The sequence below is a fragment of the Miscanthus floridulus genome, chromosome 14 (genome assembly GCF_019320115.1).
Source record: "Miscanthus floridulus cultivar M001 chromosome 14, ASM1932011v1, whole genome shotgun sequence".
NCBI classification, from domain to species: Eukaryota; Viridiplantae; Streptophyta; class Magnoliopsida; order Poales; family Poaceae; genus Miscanthus; species Miscanthus floridulus.
This window is the reverse complement of record NC_089593.1, coordinates 91,735,620-91,745,256: the sequence shown is the minus strand read 5'-3', so window position 1 is coordinate 91,745,256 and position 9,637 is coordinate 91,735,620. Positions and strand designations below refer to the sequence as shown.

The 9,637-nt window shown below is 49.7% G+C and overlaps 1 protein-coding gene and 1 pseudogene across 1 annotated transcript; both read right to left on the bottom strand.

Moving 5' to 3' along the window:
• Positions 1 to 3,637: 3,637 nt before the first annotated feature.
• Positions 3,638 to 6,879, bottom strand: LOC136503995 (scarecrow-like protein 34; annotated as a pseudogene).
• Positions 6,880 to 8,109: 1,230 nt separating this feature from the next.
• Positions 8,110 to 9,396, bottom strand: LOC136503994 (putative disease resistance protein RGA3). The gene is made up of 2 exons (XM_066498895.1): positions 8,302 to 9,396; positions 8,110 to 8,229 (listed from the first exon to the last, which is right to left on the bottom strand). Exons 1-2 carry the CDS (start codon positions 9,394 to 9,396, stop codon positions 8,110 to 8,112), a joined length of 1,215 nt encoding a protein of 404 aa, XP_066354992.1.
• Between the last annotated feature and the right edge of the window lie 241 nt (positions 9,397 to 9,637).

Sequence of the window (9,637 nt, the reverse complement as noted above, 5' to 3'; positions counted from 1 at the left end):
CTTCGGGCTCCTCCCATCACAGGTTCACACCCAGGGCCACCTCATATCACCATTTACCCACCACAGGTATCCATTCCAGGGGTGCCCAGGTAGCACCTCACGGCAAGACTTACCCCAGGCTCGTCGTATACTCCAACTTGGTCGACACAACCCTTACCCTCCACACACCCAAGTCACACACGCAGCACTCTCCCCATAATCCAGATAACTCCAGTTTCCACCACGCATCAATATGATATATATATAAGCGTAGTAGAAATAATAAGCAGTGAAATACAGCAGTAGGCGTGTTACTTAGCCTAACAGCAGGGTGAGCAGGGGTAAGGTTGCGTCAAGGTAAAGGCCATCAAGAAAGCATACTACCATGCAAGTCCTATCATAGTGTGATTATAACAATAAAGTAAAGCAATAGCAGCTCTATATTAGCCATGCGTAATACGTGCTACGAGATTGGGTGGGATGTGGCACCTTCAGTGTAGTCGTCTCTATACTCCTCACGGTACTCTCGGTCCTCGTCCGTCTGGTTCTCCTCCGAGTCTGCAAACGATCACATTATAGTTGTGTTAGCGACGTCTATAGAATAGCACAACAAGCAATGAAAATTCAAAAGAGCCAAATGCACTCAAACATGGATTCATTGCGTAGAGCTCGATTTTAGAAGAATTTTGGTCCTAGTCTTGTATTTTTCTGAGTTAGTATGAATTAGTTATGAATTTCCGAAGTTTCAATCATTTCTGAAAAGGGGAAAATGCTGAATTAATATGGTGCTGACACGTGTCACGCTCCTGTTGGTCCACGTGGCATGCTGGACGTCTTCGTCTCGGCTCTGGTACTGACAGGTGGGTCCAGAGCTGCTGACGTCAGCAGCTGACATCATCGTGACATCATCATGACATCACCTCGACTGTGTTTGTCACTGACAGGTTGGACCCGCATGATGTCATCATGACATCAGCCTGACGCCACTCGCTGACAAGTGGGTCCAGCGGCTCTGTGTCGCTGACTTGTGGGCCCGGTCAACGATCAGCTCAGGCCGAGTCCAAACTGGGCCGGTTGGGCCTGGATACGGGCTGGGCTTTGGCCCGCCACGTGGAGCGCGCTGGTGCGGCCATGTCGCCTTACTGGGCCACTAACGGCCCGTGGTCCACGGGCACAGGTGAGGCGCGGTTCACGGTGAACCCGCCTGCGTTGGTCCATAGACCGCAGAGTCGGTCTATGAAGGACTTGGTCCACTTACTCCTTCCCAGGGTCCGGTTCACGTGCACCAAGTGCACGGACATGTGGCCGGCGAGGGGAAAATCCCCTGCTTCTTCCTCGGCATGCTCCCGCCGGCGGTGAGGTCACTGGCGAGCCCCCGCGGCGGCGCTAGCGTCCGATTAGGGTAGGCAATAGCTTCCCCATGCCATGGCGACTACGACGGTGGGGTCGGGGGCGACGGCTAGGGCTTCTTAGGGCTCTGGCCACGGTGGCGGAGGTCCGGCTATGGCGTGTCGACGACGGCAGGGCGATGTGGTGGCTGGGAGCATGCTTGGCGGGGCGCATGAGCTTCCCGTGGCTCCAGTGAATAGGGCAGGCGAGACAAGGAGGCGCCAGGCGCTCCCAGCGGTCCTGGCCATGGTGGAGTCGAAGCGGTTGCGGCGGCGCTCCGGCCGCGGCGCGGTGTGGTCAAACGGGGGTCCTTCGGTGGCCTTCATCTACCTCGATCGCGAGCGTGGCATGTTCCGCGGCGAGGAGGAGCCAGCCAAGGTGGTGGCATCACCTCTACCGCGGTGATGCGGCCGCGGTGGCTTCGCCATGGCCGTGTTCGTGACTGCGGTGTGCGCGCCCATGCGTGCTCGTGTGCATGCTCATGTGCATGCTGCAACGCATTCTCAACATTACGCGCGGCGTGTGGCGATGCAGGGCGTGTGCGTGCGTGTAGGGCATCGCGTGTGTGGCTTGCGTTGGCGTGCTTGGCGCGTGTGCGTGCGTCGGCGTCCATGGGGCTAGGAGGAGGTCTCAGCAACGAGAGGCTCACCGTGCGGTGCTTGGCGGCGTTAGGTGGTGGTGCGGTGGCGAGGTGCTGCCTAGTGGTGGAAGCCACGTCGTCGGAGTAGGTGCTCGGGGCGGTGCTCTGAGCTCCAGTGGTCGACGACTCCGAGCTCCCTGCTCGCCACCCTCCTCCGGGTCCTCCTCTCGGCCCTCTTCTCTCGGAGTGGTGCGGGCAATTGGGCCACCGAACGGCGGCGGTGGGCTGAGGAACCCTAGGGCGCTCTGGGCGTCATTTTATAGCCCCAAGCTCCAAAGCTCACCAATGGCGGACGGGATCGGATGGCGATCGTGGCTTGGCATGATCAAGTGGCCGAGGGTGCTCCTGCTGTCGTTATCGCCTGCAAGTGGGCTCCGCCTGGCAGCGAGGGTGCGTAGAGGATGCGTCGCGGCCAAGAAAACACGGGACGGGGCCACCGCGGTGATGGGCAGGGCACGCGCGAGGGGGGGCAGGGTCACGCTGCGGGCGTGGCCCTGTCAGACTTGGTTGGTCCGGCTGGCATCTTCGAGCACGTCCGATCGGTTGGTGGCGCGATCGTGCGGCCGAGACGGGTTGCGTGGAGCTCCCGCTCCCATCTCTGCCCTGTGGTCGGGGAAGCAGGGGGGACCGAGGTGGGTGATGACACCTGGGTCCCGCTTGGCAGCGGCTACGGTCGGGTGAAGGGCGTGCTGGCGTGGGCGTCCTGCTGAGCTGCCTTCATGGGCCGGCTTCGTGGGCCACGTGCGCGAGTGGGAGGGCAGGCGGGCTCGGCCGGGCTGGCTCGCAAGGCCGAGCAGGCCTGGGCTGCTGCTGCTCCCTCTTCTTTCCTTTCTCTTTTTCTTATTCTTTTTCTATTTTGTTTTCATTTCTCTTTTATTTGTTGCCAATTTGGTTAGGGTTTAAACTTGAGCTTCGAGTCATGTAGTGGGTCCCACAAGGTGTTTCAAGTGGTGGTCAAAATACATCCCATATATTAGGGATTATTGGCTATTTTTGTTATACAAAAATAGTTGAAGTTTTTATATAGGAGTGTTTTATTCTTCCAACAAATAATTCATTATTTAGGGTTTATCATAAATATTAAGTTAGTTAAACATCACATAAAGCAAAAGAATCCAAATCACAAGTGGGTTTAAGGATGCATGCATGATTTATTTATTTAGGAATTTAATTACACATGTGGCATAAAACCAAACTATGCTTATGATTTTAATCTAGTTGGATCACATCCAATCCAAAACTAGGGTTTGGCTTCTACATGTGTCACTCAACATCACATAGGGCTAAAACAAAAATTTTGTAGTTGTGATTTTTGGTATGTGGATTTTTGGGTTGTTACAGAGGTGAACTGGGTAGTCACCTCACCGTGTCCCACTAAACCTGTGGCACCGGTGAGAGAGACAAACGAGGCTGATGCCGCTTGGGCAACCAAAGTGAGGGATTTTGCATCCCAAAGAATGCCCTATGACCTTGAGCATAGGAAATGGGTCACTACCAACAAGAAAAATTTGGCTGTGATAAAGAACATGATTGAGCCTGCAATTGTGGGCTCAATCTCAGAGTGTGACACCGTCACCGAGTACCTTGAAAGAATAAAGAGTCAGTTCACTGGCTCTTCAAAGACATATGCTACGTAGCTGATAAAGCAACTGGTGACAGAGAGGTTGGACAATGTTGGTTTCTTGTCTGCCATTGTCTATATTTCTCAGGGCGTTCCACTAGGTCCATGCCTTCACATGAAATGTCATTAACACACATAATGTCCAAGGAGGACTTGCTCCAGCACCAATCGAGATTTACTCTCCCTTGGGATGGTTGCGTCCAGCATGTCAAACAGTGCCATGTAATGGAATAGCATCTCCCGAATCCGTGACAGGAAGCAGGAACCATATGAACGATTCAGAACGCTCTGGATGAATACATCAGGCCTCATCTTCTTGATGTTATTGAGGACAGTATCCCTAGGACTTGGAGAATCAAAGAATATGCTATCTTCCATCAAGATGTTGAAGCTAAAGAGGTCACTCACGACAAGCACCCCATCAACGTCAATGTGCAAGTCCATGATGGAAATATCCTCCCAATTTCTCGTGATTGCGTGGAACTTGAACGAAGGCAACCCAAGCTGATGAGCACATTTCATGAGCCGGCACCCTATTTTCTCAATTTGCTCACCTGGGTAGTATGCAGGCTTGGGGCGGGTTATGGCGGTGAACTTCACCTCCGGTGGGCCGCCTTCTTTACTTGCTAGCAAGCGGAGAAGCCTGCCCATTGGAACCCATAACGCATACCATAATCCACGATATGCAACCTGCTCTTACCCACCATGGCCTGCATAATGGTCATTGTTGAAAAAATGATCGTCACATTGAGGAAGCAACAAGCTTTAGTGTAAAGCTTGTAGGCTTTGAGGAGCTCCACAACTGAGGGGTGCTCTAACTTAAGCAACTGCCAAATCTGGCTCCCTATGCCACCTATGCGTGCCTCTAGCCCCTTGGTGAAACAATGAGCTAGCCGTTGGGTGGCATCCCCTGTTGCTGAAGCATGTTGCTTGATTTGCATCAGTAGCTCATGCGCTGTCATGTGATCGTCCACTGCCAGAGCCTGCGCACAAGAGGTCAACAACCTACATATGTCGACCACATTGTCCCTAGCCGCTTTGATCCTACCGTTCTTCCTGTTTTTCTTCTCGACGTCAGTATTGTCTATGGTGATACGCTCCATGCCCTTGATGCATGTCTCATAGGCATGCAACATCATTTCGTCAAGCATCTGGTTACCACATTTCTCCTCGGATTCCCTGATCATCATCATAGCTTTGCTGGTACTTCTTACCTCATCCTCTAGAAGGTGGTCCCTATTATACCTTTTCTTGACCCTACTATACCAATAATGTTGCTTTCCCTGATTTGATTCACCTGCTCATCCCTTGTAAAGTTGTTGTCTTTGGGCAAGAACATGTTGGCTTCTTCCATGCACTCCAAGGATGCCCCCACCACATGTGTACCCTTGGATAAGGGCAAATTAAGCGCGCTTTCATCACCATGGCCTTCATGCAAGAAATATTTGGGCCCCTCCCCGTTGTCGGCGTTAGCGTCAAAGGAAAGGGAGAGGATTTGCACAAAGGGCTGCTGCACCTGGAGTAGCGCAGGGTGATCAGTGAGCTTATTATCACCATCATCATCCTCCATGAGCATGCGTGAGATGTAAGGGAGCATCATGTCGTTAGGGACATGATGCTGGCCCTCACTGCTGCCATTGGCCCTTCTGGGGAAGGTCAGTGAAGACAGGTGGGGATGCTGGTGGCTGCTCCATGAGATCCTTGACGAAGACTTCGTCCGCTGTGGTGGCCATGGTGATCAATATATGGTAGTGGCCAGTGGGGCTTGGCAATTGGTGGCACAGTAGCATTTGGTTCACGTATATCATACTGAGATATATACACTTTTGGTTAATGATTCCTACAAGCAGGAGTGCAAAAGAAGATGGCTGGCTGTAACCCCGATGCTGCAAAACATATTTAAATATATAAGGTTTCACAGGCTAACGTAAAGTAATAGTGAACAGGAAAACAGAGAAATAGAGGAGCAGAGTTGGAACGCATGCCAAAATTGACAATTTAAGGATTGATGCAAATAGCAAGATTTATAATATAAAAAATTTCCATAATGCATTATGCATGGCTACGTTTTATTTCACATATATAGGTTAAAAAAGATAGTTTTTTTTCTAGCACTTTTCTGAGCACCACATGCCCCTAAATGATTTTAAATGAAAAAAATCAACTTAAAAGTTTTTGAGGTCTCCATCCGAGGTCTTCTACAGAATTAAAAACTTGAATTTTAAAATCTAATAGCAAACCATATATTTGGGGCTCTAAACAATCTCAAATAAAAAAGTTGTCAACTATAAAGTTATATATCGCATCGAGAGCTACGGCTTTGGTATAGTCCAGGTCAAAATTTGAGGTCATTTAAAAATTAAAAATTTGAATTTCAAAATCTAAGAACTTAAAACAAATATTTGGAACTCTAAGTGATCTCAAATCAAAAACTTGTTAACTATAAAGTTCTAGATCACGGCGATAGCTATAACGTTAGTATAGACCATTTCAACATTGGAGGTAGTTTAAAAACTCAAAATTTGGGCTCAAAATCAAATAATTTAAAATGAATATTTGGACCACAAAGCGACCTCAAATAAGAAAAATTTCAACTGTGAAGTTGTAGATTGCATCGAGAGCTAAAACAGACCATGTCAACATTCAATGTCATTTAAAAATTATTAAAGTTTTGAATTTCAAAATCTGGTAGCTTAAAACCAATATTTGGGATCTAAATGATTTAAAATAAAAAAAAATTCAGCTTCACAGATGTAGATTGTGTCATGCTGCAGTCTCTGGCAGCCTCGGGGTTCCGCTCAAATGCTTTGAGTTGTGCTCCTGCTCTCCTCCGGCACTGGGTTTGCCCATTTGCTGGTCGGATCCTTGTAGGAGTGGCCAGATCTCGCTGCTGGTCGGTTTTCACCAGATCCGGTAGTTGGAGGCCTTCTATGGATGGCTTCCTCCGATGGCCGCCTCCTAGTCGACGTGTGCTGCTCGTCGGCCTCCGTGGCCACTGCAGCTTCGCTTGCATGGCCTGAGGCATGGGCACGGCTGGGGCATCGGTCCTTTCCCTGGGAGCGTTGATCGAGTGTTGCAGCTTCCCAGGGCTGCAGATCGGCAATTCAGCGTTGCGGTTAGCTCTCTCTCCATGCTTTGTCTCCTGGATGGGGTCGGGGGCATCTTCCCATGGCTGCGCGTGCAGCGAGGACTCCTGCGGTATGCGTGGTGGCGTCAGGTGTGTCAGCGGGGACGTCGGCATATTTGTCATCGGCATCTTTCTTCGGGACTAACCTCCTCTACGGAGGGCTCTGGCGAGCCGCGGGGGTACATGCTTGAGGTCATGGCGAAAGTCTGGGCGGTGGCGTCTGCGGACGCCGCTTGCTCCCTGGAGGCATCATGTTAGTATCTCTTCTTCTACCCTGCTGGTGTTTGCGGTTGAAAACTTTCCCTTCATGGGATAGCGTTGTCGGCACCTTTGGCGTCATTCCCTTCCTGAAGGCATGCATCACTAGGCTTCTCCCCTCCAATGTTCCGCTCTCATTGTCTGTCCATGATGGCTCTACAAGTTGTTCGGTTGGTGGTGCTCGGCAACTTGTTGAGTTTGTTAGTTGCGCTCTTTGGTGGTTGCTAGAGAGAGTTGTTCGTTTCAATTGTTAGCTAGGTCTCTGTTGAGTTGCTAGTTGTTAACAAGTTGGCTTGGTGTAGTTTACCTGAGCAAGTAGTGGCTAAAGTTGTTAGTCGTCTCGGCAGTTGTGCCAAAGTTGTGGTGGTGCACTCTCCTCAGCTGTGTAGTTTTTGGACTCAATTTCTAAAAAAAACTGGGCCAATATTGTTTTATATTTCTTTGTCTAATAAAAAACACGGCAAAGCTTTTGTCGTCCCTTCGAAAAAATCTGAAGAGTTATGAGTGCCTTGAGATTCAACTAATAATGGCCTCGCTTAGCGCTGGTCAGTTTGGTGTGGTTGTGGTGGTTGCTTGGATTTGGTTCGGGTGGTGGCGACTGCATGTCTTCTATTAATTTTGGTGTTTGCCATTAGTTTTGTGGTGACCTCCTTTACACGGATGGCATGTTGTGATACCCCTTCCAGTGGTGATCCATAGTGGGTCAGTGACTACTGAATTGGCTATGGTTCATGTAGACCGGCACCACGGTGGGTGGCCACGCATGCCTGTGGCCATCCCACTGTCGCAGTGCCAGGCCAGTGGAAGGCGGTTTGTTGCAGACGACAACCTAGGTGGAGGATTCGTGTGGCTACTGCTAGAAGCTCATTGGTTGGCTAGGTGCAGTGCCAACAGCACCAACTTGTTTCGTTTGCAGCAGGCGGATGTGGGGGCGTTGTGGCTCGTGGTTGACAGGTTTGTTGGCGGCTCTTATGGGCTGGTGTAGCAGTGACACGCCACGCTTTCATATGGCTTCGTTTCTATAGAAGCGTCTCCCACTGCCGGCGGCTCGCTTAAAAAAAAATGAATGGTTAGCTCGTGCATATTTTACACACCCTATTTTTCAGAACTCCATCCAGGACCTCTTATTTCTAAACCAAGATTTCGCACAACCTTTCTTATAATATATAGTTGCTTGATACCATAGTTTTCTAAATCAATGAAGCCAAAGAGGCCCTAAATCAGTAAATGTAACTGAATGCACATATTATTGCAACGGATAAATTTTTGGTCTCTGTATAGACTAACCTCACTAGGCGATGGTGGCAGCTGTTTCTTGAGCAAGGACCAAGCGTCCTCTTCATTGAGTGGGCTGACATGGTGTTGGTAGAAGGAGGCTCCCATATGTTGAGCCAGGTCTTCTAATCTCGTAGTGATAAGGACCCAGTTCCCCGCATGTTTCTGGCTAGCTTTTTTGATTGGGACAGACAGCACATGACTCCATGCTTCGTCACTCCACAAATCATCCAAGACCAGAAAAAATCTATCCTTGGACAAGGTGTCGATTAGGGTTCTTGTGAGGAGCATTTTGTCTTGCACCCCACCATGGACTCCCCCAGCATGCTCAATTGCTATCCTCAGTAGCACAGCCTCATCAAAGTGCTGGGTGATGCTCAGCCATATCTTCACTTTGAAGTGTTCTTGAACAGTTGTATCATCAAAGATGGAGGTTGTATCATTGAAGATCTTCTGAGCAAGGGTTGTCTTTCCTATGCCACCCGTGCCCACGATGGACACCACCTTGATGTTGTGGTTACGATTGGTGATTAGCAACTGAGCAAGCTCCCTTGTTTCCGTCTCGATCTTCTCACCAACGATACTCGACTCATCAAACTCAGATGTCATCTTCTGGCTAGTCTGTCGAGCATTACTTGGCATCCTCTGCTCTGGGTAGGAACGACCTAGGTCGATGAAGTTGAACTTTTTAGCCTCCTTGTGGATGCCATCACCCCGATGGTTCAACTCTTTGATTCGGCTGCCTATCTCATGGGCGAACATGGGATTCCGCAGACATAAGAGCAACGGTTGGAAGCAGCTGGGCACTTTGCCTTCCAATATGCCTCCTTTCGACCCCATCGGCTTGTCAGCCTCAATGTTACATAGGTCTAGGATGTCGGTGGCTTCGTACATGGCGTTCTTAAGCTTCATCACCCATCTTTGCACGGTCTCATCAGCAATGCGCTTCCTCTCAGCATCAGCTAAGAATGCCTTGAGGTTATCCAGGTTCCCCTCTAGCTTCAAGATCTCACCAGATACCCCAAGCAACATAGACACCTCTTCTTTTGCCATGTCCATGATCAGATTATTCACGTAGGGTGCCATGGCATCGAGGACGGCCGCCATGGCTTGAACCTTTGCGTACTTCCTAGTAAAATCATCCATCCACATGCAAAGGTACACATATTACTAACTGGAGATGCTTATTAACTGATTAGTTACTGTAAAACTCATCAAAAGCATGCATGAACGCCATGTAGGTAGTAACTAGTGAGTATCTTGTGCTGCTGGTGCTAATATTGTCCATTCATATATAAATAGGCACTACCACAGATAGGCTTTGTAGGGGCGGCTCATGGGCATTTGT

Excerpts from the sequence above, each read along its gene's own strand:
- LOC136503994 (XM_066498895.1), bottom strand. The coding sequence starts at position 9,396 with ATGGCGGCCGTCCTCGATGCCATGGCACCCTACGTGAATAATCTGATC. Across the intron at positions 8,230-8,301 it reads TGCCACCATCGCCTAGTGAG|GGCCTCTTTGGCTTCATTGA; the intron begins GTTAGTCTATAC and ends TTACTGATTTAG.